This window comes from Ananas comosus, linkage group 21, assembly GCF_001540865.1.
Source record: "Ananas comosus cultivar F153 linkage group 21, ASM154086v1, whole genome shotgun sequence".
NCBI classification, from domain to species: Eukaryota; Viridiplantae; Streptophyta; class Magnoliopsida; order Poales; family Bromeliaceae; genus Ananas; species Ananas comosus.
In genome coordinates, this window is record NC_033641.1 from 5,847,858 (window position 1) to 5,866,244 (window position 18,387).

Here is an 18,387-nt window from a genome sequence, read left to right on the forward strand (position 1 = left end):
ACGTTAGAAGAATAGATTGTTCGAGACCGCTCGCTATCTCGATAGCTCCGTACGGAGGCCCGCGAATTGAAGGAGTTGCGGGCGTCATTGATAGATCTCCCTCGAATAAGGGATTTCATACGGCCAAAGTGATCACCGGGGAGACCCACGTCGCTATTCGTGGCGAAGAATGGACGATCGTTTCGACTCTGCGTAAATTATCGCGAGTTGAACAAGGTCACTGATCAAGAAAAGTACCCGTGCCGATGATTGACCATTTGTTTGATAGTGCAAATCCGGTTATTCAAAGATTGACCCTAGCCGTCCGATTATCATCAGCTCAATGATCAATGTCCGAGGATGTGGCAAAAGACCCTGTTCGCACGCGGAGACATTATGAATTCACTTGTCATTCCGTTTGGCTTACTAACGCCTGCCTCATGCATTCATTGGTACTTGATGACCTGTGTCTTGCAAGGAGTACTTGGACGATTTTCGTGGTTTTCATAGACGACATCATTAGTCTATTCGCATAGCTGACGAGGAACATGCCGAGCTATTTGAGGATAGTGGCTTCAATCCTCGGGAGAGAAGTGATCTAAAGTTTAAGAAATGCGACTTTGGCCCGAGAGGTTCATTTCTTGGGCATTCAATTTCCGAGAGAAGTATCTGTTGACTAGGGAAGAAGAGGCGATCAAAGACTCCTCCCCATGACTCTAACTCAACGGAAGTTTCTCGAAGCTTCGTGGAGATAGCGGTTATTATAGATCGGTTCGTGGAGGGATCCTCGTAGACGGGTCGCACATTACCCGTCTGACTCGGAAACACCAAGTTCATTTGAGTGACAGTGCGACCCGAAGTTTCTAAGAGTGAAGATAGATTAAACTTCGACTAACCGGTGCTCGCCTTACCGGCAGAACGAAGACTTTGTGGTGTATAGCGACTTCACAATCGATGTTTGGGTGTTCTGAGCAAGGCGGGAATTGATCCTTATTGCGTCGCCGCATAAAACTATGAGAAGAACTACCCGCACTGATTTGATGGCCGCAGTGGTGTTGCCCTCAAGCTATGGAGGCACTACTTTACGGCGCGCAGTATGTGAGATATACACACGACCACAAAAGTCTAACAGTACCTATTCACTTACAAAAGAGCTCAAACATATCGACAGCGACGGTGTTGAATAATTTGAGAGGACTTCGATGTCACGATCCATACACAATCCGGAAAGCAAACTGTGCCGACCGCATCATCAGGAAATCAGTGAAAATCTGCTATTTGGTCACACATCAGGAGCCACATGTGGAGAGCAGATGGAGCGATTAGATCTCGAGGGGTACTCCGGAAATCCGTCATGCTTAGGCATCTCGTTGTCGCCACCACCATGTTGACAGATTAATAAGTTTGCCAACGCCGCAGGACCCAATCCCAAAAGGTGCGGCGAGACATCGAGAGTGGACACGACGGTGATTTCAGTGTAGACGGCTGAGGGCGCTTCGGTTTTGCAAAACCGATGTGCATACGCGGAGAACGAGAGTCCGAAAGTTAAAATGCAAGAGCACATCGAACTCCTTATAGCATGTCACCCGGGTGGCACCAAGATGTACCCGATCTAAAATCAGTACTGTGGCCGCGGGCATAAAGCTGATATTGGCCTATGTACGAAAGTGCCTTGTATCAGCCAAGTGAAGGCGACGCGATTTCCAGTGGGAAAGCTCCAAAGTTTACCTATTCTCAGTTTGGAAATGGGAGAATATCCGCCAATGGAAACTTCATGGCGATTGCCCCGTCGATGGTGTCCTACGACCGATCTGGGTGATTGTGGATCGTATGACCAAATCGCACATCTTCTACCGATTCACACCACCTGGCGGGCGACAATTGGGCGCTAGGTATATTTGGAATGAAATTGTGAGGTTGCACGAGGTCCCGAAGTCATCGTGTCAATCGAGATCCCCGTTTACTTCGCGCATTTTGGAAGAATCTGCAAGAAGCACTTGGCACACAAACTCCCCCCCCCCCCGATTTCCCCAGCCGCGCAAAACCCCGGTGTTCATCCTCAAAACAATGGAACAGTCAGAGAAGACTACTACAGTATTCTGAGGAATATGCTGCGGGCGGTTCATTGATTACAAGAAGTTGGCAACGTCATTTGAGAATGCGCCGGCAGTTCGTCCTACAACAACATTACCAAGCTAGCATGGAATGGAACGTTGAAAGTCCCTCTGGGACGAAATGCCGATCCCTTCATATATTGAAGGCGCATGTAGGTGAACCTGCGCATGTCGCAGACTATTGCCGAAGCCAAAGAGAAGCCGCTTGTCCAGAGGCGCTCACGCATCAGTCGAGGCAAAAGAGCTTATTTCGTCACAAGCGCCGTCGAGATTTGAATCGCAGTGGTGACCGCGTTTTCCTGAAAGTCGCTGCTATGAGAGGCTGAAGCGCTTTGGGGTGCGGGGGAAATTGAGTCCCCGATATAAATCGGACCAAATATGCAAGTTTGGAACGTGTAGAGGGGCGTAGCTTACCGCTCGGCATTGCCGCCGAATGTCGCGATATCAAACGTGTTCCACGTCTCCACACCTTACGCAAATAAGCACGACCACCTGAGCATTGATTTACATAAACACCGCGGTCTTAACAAGAAATTAAGGTATGAAGAGTTCTCCGCAATGATCATTGCTCGAGAAGTACGGAATTGAGAAATGGAGATTCCACTATTGAAGATTCGTTGGAAGCACACACGATATCGCGAGCCACATGTACTCGAGGAAAACGATGAAAGTTGCATTATCCTCATCTCTTCGAAGCAAATGTGTTGAGGGTATCGAGTTGGTTAAGTTTTAGTTGAAACTTCGTTTCGAGAATAAAACTTTTTTTTTGGAGTGGAGGATGTAAGGGTACCTGAACTTCTTAAATTATAAGTAGTTACGGGTGGTGATGTAATATGCTGAAATTTGAATAAAAAATAAATATAGAATAAAAAAAGGTGTGATATCTATTGTATTGGACTTATAACAGAATAATAGAGAGCGAATGACCCCGTGGTTGAACTATCTGACGAAAACGAAGGGATTTAGAATTTCGTGTGTGGATAACGGCGCAGATAGATTAGCAAAAACGCATAGTGTCAGAAAATCAAAACGAAGATCAAGCCAGAATTATCTGTAATGATGCTGAGATTTAAACGTTTCGTATTTTTCTGACACCGTAGAGTGAGAAAGTAAAATCGGAAAGCGCATCTGATAAGAGGCAGTGTCGGGGCAAGCCGCAGGTTTTCGGTGACCAAAATTGGGTCGAACTGGAAAGAGTTAAAAGTTTCGTTCGTTTATAGTTAAGCAATAACCGAACATGACTGTAAATTTGGAGCTCGAAAGGATATTCAGGGCGCCCGCAAAATATCAGATTTTGAGCTGCCTGATTTGATAGTGTATGCTACTGATTCGAGTTTTGACTAATAAGCTATAGAACTACTCAGCTGCTTCTCTCTCCTCAGCCTCAGCCAGCAAAGGCATCACAACGCACTGGTGGAAGGAACGAGAAACCCTCTCACTTTCCTCTCTCTAAATATTCCTCTCATCCTCTCCTAGATCTTTCGCGACCGAATGATTCGCGGCGTTGGTGGAGATCGAGCTTGCGCAACCGCGTTGAGGCAGGGATCGAGCTTTTCGGCGCAGCCGTTGGTAGCGACGTGTTTTCATGCCGGCGTTCCACATTGGGGTAAACTTTTGGAATTTTGGCTAATCTTTAACCTTAAGTTATTCTAGTCCATTAATGAGCATTCTTTAGTCAGTGTTGCCGCATTTAATTGATCTATTGTGGGGCTATGCATGTTAGGCTGCTCGAAAAATGGGAATTTATACAATACGTGAGGGTTTTGACTAAATGATCATTATAAACCTAATGCTCAAGGTTTTCTGACGGCTTGGCGAAGTCCGGTTCGGAAAGAGTAGTACGACCGCGTACACGAAGATATTAAAAACGAAGCTGTTAGGGTACAGATTGCCGGCAACTTGCCCAAAGCTTCCAAAAATCAACGAAATCGAGTGAATCCTACGCCGTGATAGCGGATAAAAGTGGCGCGTGTCTGATCCCGAGCAACTTGGCTTCCCATATTTAAGTATTTCTATGTTGAAAGCAATGACTACATATATAGTATCATGATGTAGGGTATTCAGATTTACTTTTACTATTCTTGGCATGCTCGCCTTGATGCGGCATAGTTAGCTTGCATGTGAACTTAGGTCATGAGAATGAAGTTTGCTGACATAGAATCCCTATAGAGAATAAGTTAAACAATAACTTGATCTTTGCATGGATGACATATACTAGTATAGTGGGGGAACCAATTGCATTATGGCAGTGACATGTGAACCGAAGTATCAATTACGTTGACGAGTGCATTAGAACGTAGTGTTAAAAGAATATTGTGGCATTGTCATAGTGACGGTACCTTCGTTGAAACGATGATCGTATCCGTCACACAGCTGTTCAGCGCTGTGGTCGGTCGCCCCGCCACAAGTAGTTGCGAGCTCCTGAGTCCTTGGCACGTGAAACGATTGGAAAGCCTATGTGGGTCCCAAAGGGATAGCGTATGTGAATGGGTCCCGCAGACAATCCCTCGGTGGTTTCGATCCCCGTTCATAGATCGGATTGAATTGTTTGAGTCGAGGGCGCGCGTTTGCTGCCAGCGCAGATGATTGGGTAATGCAACTCAAGAGAATTATGCAATTGAGCAAGTAGCATATTGAGCATGTGCATCATGTTTGGCATAAAGTTTAGAATTTGCAATGTATTACTTAATAAGAGTTATTAATAGCATGTTAAGAGATTACCATCGAATGTGATTTGACTCTTGTTTCTCCGAGCAATAGTAGAACCTTCTAATTCTTCTATATGCATCAATTACAGTTACAGATATCTATCTATCATGCTTTCGTCTGCTTAGACTAGTGGGAAATCGGCGGACGTCGCGCCGAACCCACTGGGGAATAATTTAATAGTTCTCACCACCGTGTGTTTTGGGGACAGGTACACACAGAGGCGAGCCGGCGGGACCGCCGCAGCAGGCATAGCGCCCTAAGGTGAGCCTAGCTAAGTAGTTTCCTTATCGATTAAGTACGCTCGTTACTAAGAATGTTTGGATAGTATGAGAGGCTAATTTTGAAGAAAAACACTGTACTACATTTTGGAAGATGAAAAATTAATTATAGTCAAGATGTAAAAATGGACATGTGAGCTAATACTAGATAGTACTCTTCTTTAGCACTTTATGTATACTTGGTTACTGCTCTGTTGTATGTGCCTCTTGGCTCTCTCCTTGTTGACTCGTGTATGTATGGAATTATTCCTGGGCAATCTAGTACATACTTACTTTGACCTTGGCGCGACAGGGAGGTGCTGTCCGTCCGCGTCTGTTCGACGCGACGCCCGAACTCGGACCAAAATTGGTAGCGTCTCGGGGCGTGACACTCAGTCCCCTGCTCGCACCATCATGTAACTCTGTGCCCTCGTCTCTGGCTACAATATGTACACAGTTCAGAGAGCTCGAGTAACTCCGCGAACCGACTCCTGTACTGGCGATGCTTCCTGCTCGAACCTCCTCAAATCCTCCATCGAGCTTCTGCTTCACAACTGTTGGGAAGAACATCCGCAAACAGCAGTTCCATCAGAACGTCATCCCAACTCAACTTGCGCCGGCCATATTGTCTACCCCTGGTCCGCTCGTTCTCCGCCCCAGTCATAGCATCACCTAACAGACAGTGTACGCCCAGGGATACCTGGCTCCCCCTCTGGAAGCGAAAACAGATCCTCGAATAACTTCGTCCATCGGCATCTGACCCATCCCTCAACAATTCAGCCTCAGTGCCTCTAGCATCGAAGATCGGTGGATCAAATCGCCGTAAAAACGAGCTAACCTCCTCCCGTCCACCGCTCCGCAGCCTCAGTCAACGGTACTGACCCCTAAACAGCCAACTGGGCGCTACTGGGAACTGCCTGCCGATGGAGGAACTGCTGGCAGGTCGGCTGGTCACTGGGAGTAGTCGGGGGTGGAACTGGCGACTGTTCTGGTGCCTCTGTACAGAACTCGTAGGCTGAGCTATCCTCTTCCACCAACGCTCTTGGCAATAGCCTCCCTCTGCGTCCGTACCTCAGTCAGGGCAGCCAACACTGTGGCAAGTCAATCTTGGGGACATCGGCTCTCCGTCGGGCCCACTCGCTCACAGTACTGGGGTGCAGCTCGCCTCTGCCTGCTCAGCATCTCGGCAGATCCCACGATCCCGCGCCAACTGGCACGCTCTCCCGGACGACGGTGACCTCGGCGACGATACATTACTGAAAAAGAATAAATCGGGTCAGATACAACACAAACTATCGCCCACATCAACGAAAGTTCTAGAAGGCGGTCTCTGTTTCCTACCAAAAATAGTGTCGTTCGCAGGCCAACATAATTTCTCAGAAAACAGGAACTCTTCAGTCACTCACCTCCCACTCTGAGGAGTTCAGAACAAATATATCATTGACTTCGCAATAATTCCAGCCTCTCGCTGTTGCTTTCACTAAGGTCGCTAAACTTAGGTTTCTAGGTCCCATACACCTATAGCTAAGCTCTGATACCAAATTAATCTGTCACGCCCGGATTACACTTGTCCCGCGGCGCCCGACATAATCTGCTCGTATACAAAGGAATTTCCCCTGTAACTAAGCGATACTGTACCAGAAAATCAAACACATACCACGAACAGTATAGAGAGCTGCTGGAGAGAACAAGAGAAACAAACTGAGTTTCATATACATAGTCCAGATCAAAATACAAAGCTACTCGCACTGCAGTAAAGTCCACTATGTACATAAACTCGAAACAAAACATCTACCTGCAGTAGGAGCACCTCTAACTCAGCACGTCGGGTAGGCTCTAACTCGCAACGCCCTTGCCTCGATCCTGATCCGCGGACGGTGGCAGCAAGCCGGAACCTGTGCTCTGCAAAAACATAGGTAACTAACTGGCGTGAGAACTACTGTAAAAACAAGTAGTCTCAGTGTACCGCCCAAAACAACATCGGTCTACCCATCTAAGTCTACAGAAGGGATCAAGAATAGTAGTGAAATGCAGGAATAAAGTCTACCGCTATCAATACTACACTAATCATGCTCTACATACTAACCAACTGTAGAAATGTCCAACCTGACTCCAATCCAATCGGGACTGTAAGCATAACCCGTCCCGGACTGTGAATACACCCGTCCTGCCCTCCGTTGTGACTGTCAACTCTATCCTCACTAACTGTCCGTGGAAGCAGTCCAACTGTCAATGACGACAACCCAATCGCCAAGCACAAAGCCTGACTCGGAGTGCAACTCGTGGGCGCTACCAACCGAGTATGCAGCGATCTCTGTCGAGCTCAAACAGCGCTCCAACTAGCCAAAGTCAAGTAACAGGTCAAAACAGGTCTACAAACCAAAACCGCACGTGCCCTCGCACAATTCTGTGACCAAAATAAGAATCTGGTGCCACCGCTAACCGAAAACGGCACCAACGACCCGAAACAGCCATAACTCTACTGAAAAATAAGCTCGCATCTCAGCACGACGTAAATGCTTCTAAACTACCTGGGGTACTCACAACCCGAATACAAAACTGTATATAAAATACAAACGGCCCCTAAGGCTAAATCAGGTATTCAACATATGCCAGATTCCGAACGCTGATTTTCTCCTATGTTTTATCCAAGTCCCACATGTATGATTAATAACAACTAATAACATCTCCCAATTCAGTTTATAGTTCTAAAACATACCTACTTATGATTTGAGCTAAACAACAATAACAACTTGTAATATTAACGATACACTGTCATGACAATATTATAGGCAGTAGGATTCCGATGATAAACCCACCTCGTATGCTAAATCCAACGCGGGCGACGTCGAGAACGGCGAAACCACGCCCATCCGCCCGGACGCCTCGCGATGCATGACTGCAACCGGACCTCGAACGCTCCGCGGCGCGATGTCCGACGTTGAATCCGAGCTCCACGGCTACTCCCCCAAGCTCCACCTCGTGTGGTTCACTACTTCACACTAAAAAGAGAAAGCAAAAACTAAATTAATTAGAGCCACCCTCAACCAGATAAGCATGCATGGGGGAGTGCACGTGGCATCCATAGCCATGCACACTTAGTCTAGGTACTAATATATACATATATATATATATATAAAGAAAGGATACTACATAAACGGATCGTTTAATTCGGATTTTCAATAATTCGCGAATTAACTAACATAGCCCCAAACCCGGGGAGGCCTTGTCAATTCATAGTTATATAAATACTACTATAATAAAAAATAAATATAAATAAATAAAATAATAATAATAATAATAATAATAATAATAAAGAAAAAGATAAATAAAAGTTTATAAATAAATTCAAATTCAAAATTCTATTTTATGGTTAGGTTAAAATTTTAATTTTATTATTAATTTCGAATTTAAATTTAAAAATTTAAATTTTTGTTTTTGAATACTAAAGTAAAAAATATACAAAGTTTAGGGACCAAATTTGACATGCAAAGGAAAACTAAGCAGCATGGTAATTTCGTTTAATTTAATACCTCTTTTAATAGAGGAATATAACCGCAATAAAATCAAGAGATTAAAAATTTAATTGTAAAAAAAAATATTATAGATAAAATAAAAAATAGTGCAATAGTTGGAAACCAATGATGTGAAAAATTCTTAATAAAAATGTGTATGCCCCCACAACCGCTAAAATAAGAAGAGGCTAGAAAAAAAACAAAAAAAAGCGCAAAGAAAAAGAGTGTGGGTCCCACTACTATGAAAGAAAAGGAAAAAGGCCAAAAAAAAAAAATAATAAAAAAAAAGAGTAACGGGTCCCACGGGCCCTGGAATTCCGAGAGAGCTCGAAATGGTTCCCAATTAATTAATGGAATGAAAATCCACAAACCAAAAAACACTTAACTGTTTGTTTAAAGAAACAACGACAGCACAAACAGAAAATTAGTAACCGTAAACTCGAGGGGAATAAAAAAAAATAAAAAAAAAAGAGAATTAATTGGACGCCTTTTTACTCATGATACAAAATTGGATGATACACAAAATTGTACACAGAGTAATCCAAAGATCTATCTACTCTGCGCCATAAAGTGAGCACAAGAAGTACGGTGTTGAATTAGGGCTGCGAAGATAACAGGTAGCCGACGACCTCATGAAGTGTCGGGTATCTAAAAGCAGATAATAACAACCCAAGAGCAACGACCGCTACATGCAGTTCTTGTTTAGAAATGGCTTGGGAAACACATGATGGTCCCTCAATCTTGCGATCCCGGCTCGGAACGCCTGCCGCAGGAGATTGACCCATTCCGCAAGTATAGATTCTTTTGATTGCTGTATAAGGGTGTACTCCTGCTCCATAGTATGTTCCAGCTCCTCGAAATGCTTCAACTTATATTGTATCTTTCTCAACTGGGGAAAGAACAGAAAGAAAGACAGAAAGCAAAACATATACCGGGTAAATGCTTCATTCCTCTTTTTATCTCAAATCCAATAATACGATATATAATTCGGAATTACTGAAAGAACAGCAACCGCAACTGAACTTTCGAAATGACGACATCTAATCCAAGGCCAAGATAAACAAATAAATGAAGATTATGTCCAACATGCTAAGGCCTTAATGAAGATTATGCCCGACAAGATTCTGTGCTAGTCTCACCATTGATTCAAACAGTATTAATGAAGCTTTTGTCGTAATTTTTTGTTTCCCTTGAGGCAGTCGTGCTAGCTGACATTATTCAAGAACTGTACTACTTTCATTTTACCGATTGACAAAATAGGAATTAATTACAATGTCAGTCTGCTGTCAAAGGGAATTAATTCCAATTCCAAAAGCCAAATAGTGAAATGACAAAGGAAATGGGCAAAAACAGTGATGTGTACCTGTGCTTCAATAATAGACGCCATTAAGAGTTGCATTTCCCTCTCTTCGTGTTCTGCAAACAGCTTGGCTCGAGCAGCTGCTGCTCCCATAGCTGTCACAGTGGCAGCTCGCATTCGATATGCTGCAGCACCAAAGCTCTTGTCCATTTGGCACTCTAACATATAAATCACAGAGAAGATTTAGTTACATGCTGATTGCTGAAGGAGAACGTAACTTTGCATGCGCCAAAAAAATGGGTGCCAACGGATATTAGGTCAACATATAGAACCATTTCATGATAATATTTGCCAAAATATTGCTTATCTCTTCTAAGAGAACCAACATTTCAGACCTACAGCACACTATTGTTTCATTTCATGCGCTCTCATCAGCGGATACTAAAATACTTTAACACAAGGATACAAGATCTGCACTTATTATTCAATGGTGCAAAATCGAAATGTAAAATCTTACCAGAACTATAGCATAAATTGAAATAGATCAGAACTCGAAAGAAAATTTGATTTTACTACCAAGAACTACTTGATCAAACTGTTCAACAGAATGTTACAATTTACTATCTGAAAAATGGGTTAATGGCTGTTTATGTATACTGTGTATAGCAAATAGGCACAGTTATGCTGTGTTCCCATTATGTCCAAAGATAGCACATAGGGAATTTTATGTTGAGGCCATTTCAAAGAATCAGATAGGTTAGAACCATCTTTGTAACTATTAAGGATCTTACTCTCACGCACATGCTTTTGCCTTTTCCACAGTAAAATATGATAATATATTATACTGTAATCAATCACAGAAACTAAAGTCTCAACTAGATTCTATAAACTGAATTATTCGGATTTCTAACTAAAACCAAATAGGATTCGCAGACAAACCATCAAGTCAGAGAGATCTGGATTTTAAGCATTTACCTCAATTACAAACATTAAACAATAGTACCAGTAAAGAGTAAAGACAGTATGAAAACCACATTAGCATAAGAATGTCTCATCAAACAGTTATTGAGTATGTCTATTAATATAAAATAATATCAGTCAATATCTCACCGACTACAAAGCTACAAGACTATAAGGTATTGCACAGGGTTTCAAGAATAATTCAGAACTTGCCGTTCCAAGATATTCTCAATAATATTAAACTTCGAAATTGAATCACGTCAATCCTAGTCTAGAGATACACTTGAGAAACTTTTGCACCTGCCGTCACAAGATTCTAACGCTCAATTTGTGAGGTCCTAAACCAATAAGTCCTACAAGTTCCTACCCAACAACACACCTATAAGAGGACAGTATAGGTATTATCTATTTACTTATTCCAATTGTTGGCCAAACACAATGCAACAAGTAATGCAATAAAGAAAACAAAAATAAAATAAAATTAAGAGACCGAAAGTTTACACTGAATTGTGTGGAAAAACAACATGATCAGGATATGCAAAAGCTCATTAAGAAAAGAGAGTACAAAAGGTAGTTGACGGAAAAGAACACGGTTTTTGACCGTGTTTTCCAATGCCTTGAGAAGGATCTTATGCTAAAACAAACATGTAGAACACTAGTCCAAGATTTAAATCCAAGCTACCACCTAAATTCATGGGCCACTCAAATCCACTAACAAACACACTCAAATCAATGAGCAGAAAATGAAGATCAAATTATGTAAAAATCAACCCTAATCACCCACTTTAGGACATGTATATAGTGAATAACTCTGAAGAAATTAGGGATCAGAGAATAAACCTTGCATAAGATAGGCTGTAGATCAGAAGAATTCCCAGGGATGTTTGGATGCTCAAGAAGATCAAGATGAACAATCAGACTACCAAACAACCTAAAGATAAGTTCTAAATTCTTAAGATACGTATTTTATAGTTCAAGGGTAGCCAACATCCATGTCAAAATGTGATAAAAGCACTAAATCCAGACAACCTAAAAATACATTCTAAATTCTTAAGATAAGTATTTTATAGTTCAAGGGTCTCATAAAAGCCAAAATCCAAGTCAAAATGTGCTAAAAGCACTAAATCCGTCTGGATAGACTTAAGACTGCTCCATCAAGTCCGTCTGGATAGACTTAAAGACTGCTCCAAACTATTCCTGATGGAATAGTCAAGAGTGCATTGCACAACACACTGTGCAAATCAGTTCGTACCGATTGAAATCCAATCCAGAGTTACAGAACAGACCAGTGAGAGAATGTCTTCTATTTTGAAGTCAAAATTCAATCTGCATCAATCTAACATGCTAAACATTCTCAAGTGATCTTTAAAGCAATTTACTCGTGCAAGACCAACCACATGTGGAATTCGAGCATATAGTTTTGTCACTAATGCTCACTTCGTCTACACTAGAAAACACAAAGACTAAAAGAAAATTAACATAAAAGTAGTCGATGACTACTTTCACAAAACTTGCCAACACTAGAAACACCTTAACACACTTACCTTTAAACTTGAAGAACCGGGACAATTCTAAGTGTCCGATGCCTATATGATATGCCAATATGTGCCAACATGGAATTTTTCTAATAGAACAAGTATCCAGGTAACACATGTTACGATCACCTCGAATCCTAGAAGGATCCGGATATGAAGTCTTTTTCTTATTAGATTAGAATTATTTTACTTATTAGATTACGAAAGATATTTTATTTGATATATCCACTAAATTAGAAATATTTTATTTATTATGTTCATATTTAGTTTCCTTACCATTAGGACTGTTACGTATTCTAGGCCTATAAATGAGAGGCTTCTCCTTTGCAATAATGATCAATTTTATTAATAAAGTAAGTGTGTTTCTCTTAATGGGTTTTAACTTGCCCTAAGTTAGAAGAGAAGAACCCTCTTCTACTTGGAACGGAGAGAGGCATGTAATAAACACGCTAAATATATCTATTGGTATCAAAGCTACAATAAAGAAGAGGGAGATCCTAACAATTTGGTATTAGAGCAGTTTGATCTTCAGGTTATTCATCTACGACTTCGTTTGCACGGGCAAAGTAGGAGAAGCGGCAAATCCGCTTGATCAGAGCAGCTTTTAGTAGAAGCGTGCAAGTTCTCTTCAAATTTTTATTAGTATTTAAATTTCTTTGAGGTATTTAATAATTTGTTATAATTTCTTGGATTTCTCTACTATTTTAAAAAAATAAATTTAGAACTAAAATAAATAAGAAGTTATTTAAAAAAAAAAAATCTTACGGCCTATTGGAAAAAATTGTGTTGCTTTTAATTGTGTTGCTTTTAAAACGTACCCTAAAGTATCTTTCTATTTTTTAAAAAAATGGTAACAATTTGAAAAAAATATTAAAAAATTAAATAAAATTCTTAAAAATTCAGAACGAATCTGAAAAATTTACGAAAAAATTTGAAAATTTAAAAGATAATTTATGTCTCAAATATTTTCAATATGAGAGCAAAACCTAAGATATTAAGTTCGTTTGAGGAAGAAAAAGAACCTCTAGGTTGGTTATCTCATATAGGAGAATATTTTGATTAAGAAAGAATTTTAGAAAATAATAGCCTCAGTGAAATAATTTGCTATTTGGCGGGTAGAGCAAAACGATGGGTCAGATGGTATAAAGATGAGACGGACCATTTAATATAGAGGCAATTAATGTGGGCTCATTAAAAAAAAAAATGAATACTGTGCCATGGACTATGCTTCTTCAGACTTGCAACATCGTTCGTCCTATACAACCATCAAGAGTCGTCACTTATGGAGCAACGACAAAATCAACAATTTCAAACCTTACAAGCTTCTGTATTGTAGATGACGCAATAATTTAGAACTTTTCGAAAAAGTTTTAGACCAAAAGATGATGCCTAATCATCATCACAAAAAAGACAATCGCAACTCAAATTGAATAATTTTCAATTAGCTGATATTCAGGTCCAAAATTTGTCATGATGTTGATCAGACTCTATGTTGCACAGATACGGATACGGGGATACGGATACGACACGATACAGATACGGTAATACGGCAATTCCTAAAACTTCTTGGATACGATACGCGGGATATACTTGAATAAAATATTATTTTAAATATATTTAAATATATGTTAATTATATGTAATGATATATTGAGAACAATCAGGATATCTGGACTATATTAAGGAATATATTTTAATATGCATTAACTTGTATAATTATTCTGCATATGTTCATAAAAAAAGATAATCAATCATATGAAATAATAATATAAAAAGTATCAAACCAACTACAATCCAACTTGATCAAATGACAACAATAGATACATAGTCGCACAAACTAAATAATTAGTCATTCAATATTTATGTATGTTTTGTTAGTTCTATAATTAAAATAGTAATAAAAAATATGCTAACAATTTAATAGAGAAGGAAAAAAAATCATATTCTCTATAGTCTTTGTTTGCTTAATGATAGATTGACAAATTAGATGAAAGAGAATAAATACTGTGTGAAGATAGAACGAGAGGGAGCGCCTTCTACCGTTCAAGAGCAAAAAAATAGAGGAAATGATAAATTGAACAGAGATTGATCGTTTTCTCACTCTTTTCCTTCTTTCCAATAGGTTTGGACGTGAGCTTTTAAAAAAATTTTAAGTTTTGATCATTTTAGACCAAAAAAGAACCTAGCCGTGTCCCCCCCGTATCCCGCCGTATCCCTCACGTATCCGAGCCGTATCCGATATTTTTTTTTTTTTTAAATGCCGGAAACTCCATTCCCGTATCGGACACGTATCGGGCACGTATCGGTATCCGATACGTATCTGATACGGGTACGGCATGAAATTTGAAGTATCCGTGCTTCATAGATCAAACTACTCCGCAGACTACCGATTAACAAACAAAATTCCAAATTCCTCCACACAACCAACCATCGCCTCTGTCAAATCCTCTACCATCACCTCCACCGGTCGTTCCTCTGCTGTCGCCACCATCAATTGTTCATTCACTATTGCCATCTCCGATTGTTTCTCAGTCACCACCTCCACCGGTTGTACCTCCATCGGCGCCTTTATAGCCATCGTTGTCACTATCCGTATCTGTTTCATTGCTTTATCCATCATCGAATATTTCAAAGATGTTATCACTGTAAATTCCTATTTTCGTGCCACAAGAAGACATTGATATGATTTCGCCAATGATTAAGTCGATTACACGGACAAAATTATTCAGACTTCATCATCAATTGTTGCACTATATTGGCTCACACCTTGAGGACAAGGTGTGTTTCAAGTGGAAGGAATTATTACGATCACGTCGAATCCTAGAACGATCTAATCATGAAGTCTTTCTCTTATTAGATTAGCATTATTTTACTTATTAGATTAGCATAGATATTTTATGTTACATATCTACTAAATTAGGAATATCTTTGATTTATTCAATCCTTATTTAGTTTCCTTACAATTAGGATTGTTACATCTAGGCCTATAAATAAGGGGCCCCGGTCTTTTGTAATAATGATCAATTTATTAATAAAGAAGTGTGTTCTTCTTAATGGCTTCTAGCTTGGCTAAGTTAGAATAGGAGGCCCCTCTTCCCCTTGGAGCTGAGAGGCTTCCAATAGAGACGTTAATCTATCTATCGGTATGAAACCTACAATCATGAGCGGGGTATCCTAACATAACACCATTCACATCCATCTACAAGAAGATAATGGGTATATCTCTTGCTTCTCTTTCTTACAGGGAAGCAACAAAGAGATAGTTTCCACCTGATTTACTCACAGAAGGTTTACTTATAAAATCTAAACACATCGATTTTCTGTCCAAATATACGACTATATAGGGGCTTAATACAAGTAGCTAGTGGGTAAACTTAATGTCTTCAATGCTACGACTCAATGCAAGCATAATTCATCTTGAACCAAATGACTTAGTACGCTTCTAACACCTCTTGTTATATGAATACTATGCAAGTTGCCGATAATGGCCAGTATCAACCAAGCAATGGGTCATTATTACTTATGTTTGTTGCGTAATATAACTCATAAAAATGGCATTTCCCTCCACAAATTAGGGCCAAGTTCTACCAAACATGGAAGTACTTTTAACCTTTTTTTGGTGTACTTTCTTCAACAACAACTTCTATTTCTTAATTGAGTCACACCCATAGGAAAAGCACAATCTTCTGCGGATGAACACAAGTGTGTGGGATTCAAGTTTCAGATTGAAAAACACTTTTGTATCCTCCTAATCATTTTAAAAAGATAGGCTTCCTCTAACCACTGTTAGGGCATCTTAAGAAAAAGGATAATGCAAAGAGATGTTCAAAAATTGACAACCTAAAAAACATAATTTATGACCATGAATGAGCTTTTGGCTGGGAGTGAAAACCTTATCTAGGAAATACATTATGGGTCTGGATTGCCATTGGCAGTTTCTCTAAAAGCCTATCCAAAAAATACATTCAACCCCCATCAAGTGAAGCATTATACATAAGGTTTGGTATAAAACACACAATGTATTTCCAAAACCGGTGGTCCTATTTAGCAACATCCATTATTGGCAACAATACTTGCATCTTGTTACACATCTAGGAAAACATAAAATTTAATGCTGCCTACCAAGCTCCCCATGAGCCGGAAGTCTCAATAAAAAACTTCCCATGACATTTCTAGCGTATTTTGAATGTCCATCACCTATCATAAGAAATTCCATTTGCAGTAAGGTTGACTTTAGTGTTTTTTCTTGATTACACTCCACAAAGAATTAATCTTTGGGGTGCACTTTGCCAATTACATTTCAGATCACCATGAGGAAATGTAATGCAAAAAGATACTCAAGGAAAAAGACTGACAATAAACATGACAGATCTTATTTTGTGGTAGATTTTCGGAAATGGAGATCGATGTAGATCAAGAAATTTATAGAACCCCAAAATATTTAAATAGTTTCTTGTTTGAAAAGAAAATTAATATTACATTCTACAATAGGATCCTATTGCAAAGTAAATTCTGCTAGATAGAAAGACAAAGTATGCATCTAGTTGACGAACTTTACAGAAATGAAAATAAAACAACTAAGGAATGATGCTATAAACCATCTAAACAGTGAGATCACTGTACCTGCTCGTTGAGGCAGCATCATGTCCTGATCCCCAACATTGAGGCCACTGAAAGCATTATTACACTATAAGCACATAAACTAGAAACAAATGAAAACTGCGGGCTAATGAACAAACACTAACCTACACTGGTCACCATTAGACGAAAATGAATTATTCATAGTTTCCTCGTTGACAATTAAGGCGTCCCTTGCACGTGTATTTTCATTGCACAGTGTTGTAACAGCTGTGTCTGCTGCAGCAGCAGCAACATGGGGACCAGCTACTGTAGACAACAAAGCCACCTAACTAGACAGAACCAGTTTCCAATTTACATTCTAAATTTACATCAGATCTGCACATTTATATAACAAACCTTCGTTTATAAATTAGCACAGGTTAAGAAGAAAAAAAATGAAGTACCTGGTTCATTAGTGAGTCAGTAGCATCTAAAGAAGAGAGGAAGCATCTCCTCTTTAAAGGACGTTCTTCTGTAGATTCATCCACAACATTCTCCTTCCCATCAGTATGTGTAGAAGTAACTGATTGAATAGGCCCCTTTGACAACTCAGTTATAGAATTTTGGTTTGTTTTGAGATCATAAGCTTGGATTACAGAGGTTCTACTGTCACATTTACCATTCATGCTGCCCAACATATGTTCACCGAAAGGTAGCTGGATAAGCCTCGCAATACAATCAGATTTACTTTTAGTACGTACGTGCTGAGCAATAAGATCCCAGTCATCTCCATGTTTTAGGACAGCTTCCAAAAGAAGAAGGGTCTCGGCATCCGTCCACGCACTAGCCGCACCATTGACATCACCATCTTTGTGATCGCTTAACTGCACGGTTTCTTCCTCACAAATGACCTTACTTTTTGAACATTTTGCACAAACTACAAATCCACCCTTCATGACCTTAATAGAAAAGATTGTGATATTAATTTAACCTTCATAAACCAGTGATTCTTTCATAGGAGCAAATAAATATCTTAATTCAGTGATGAATTCTGATAATTATTAGATTATCAGAAAACAAGCACTACATGGTAAACCATCAAAGTTAGTATATTTATCAATATAAATTTTGGGCTGAAGAAGCCAAAGTACAGTTAAGCAATTGATGATCTAATAACAACATACATGATGGGACCTGTTAAACATGGATAATTTAAAATTATTGCAACCCATCAAAATCAAACAAAATTAACAACACAGATCAACAACTTAAAGGAAAAAGGATGCACCCAACACCAGCACACCAAAATGGAAATGCACCTCTTCCAATTCACTCTCTAAATGCAAAGACGGAGCTATTGCAACCTTTTTTACGTGTTCTTGTGATTAGTCTTCAATCTTCTAAGAAATCTCGCTAATCCGGATCCAACTCTTAACTGTCATGCTACTCAATCCCCCCC

At 39.9% G+C, this 18,387-nt stretch overlaps 1 protein-coding gene across 2 annotated transcripts in view; it reads right to left on the reverse strand.

Annotated features, from left to right (window-relative positions):
• The window catches only part of LOC109726477 (SWI/SNF complex subunit SWI3A), an 11,763-nt gene continuing 2,273 nt past the window's right edge, over positions 8,898–18,387 (reverse strand). The window contains exons 3-8 of one of the 2 annotated variants that reach the window (XM_020256077.1): positions 17,608–17,887; positions 17,393–17,511; positions 17,114–17,274; positions 16,992–17,038; positions 9,938–10,092; positions 9,034–9,463 (exon numbers count right to left, since the gene is read on the reverse strand). In XM_020256077.1, the coding sequence (XP_020111666.1) occupies positions 9,260–9,463; positions 9,938–10,092; positions 16,992–17,038; positions 17,114–17,274; positions 17,393–17,511; positions 17,608–17,887 (966 nt within the window). In that variant the 3' untranslated portion in view covers positions 9,034–9,259. Of the gene's footprint in view, positions 9,464–9,937; positions 10,093–16,991; positions 17,039–17,113; positions 17,275–17,392; positions 17,888–18,387 lie in introns of both variants that reach the window. The other variant, XM_020256076.1, reaches the window with a different exon arrangement.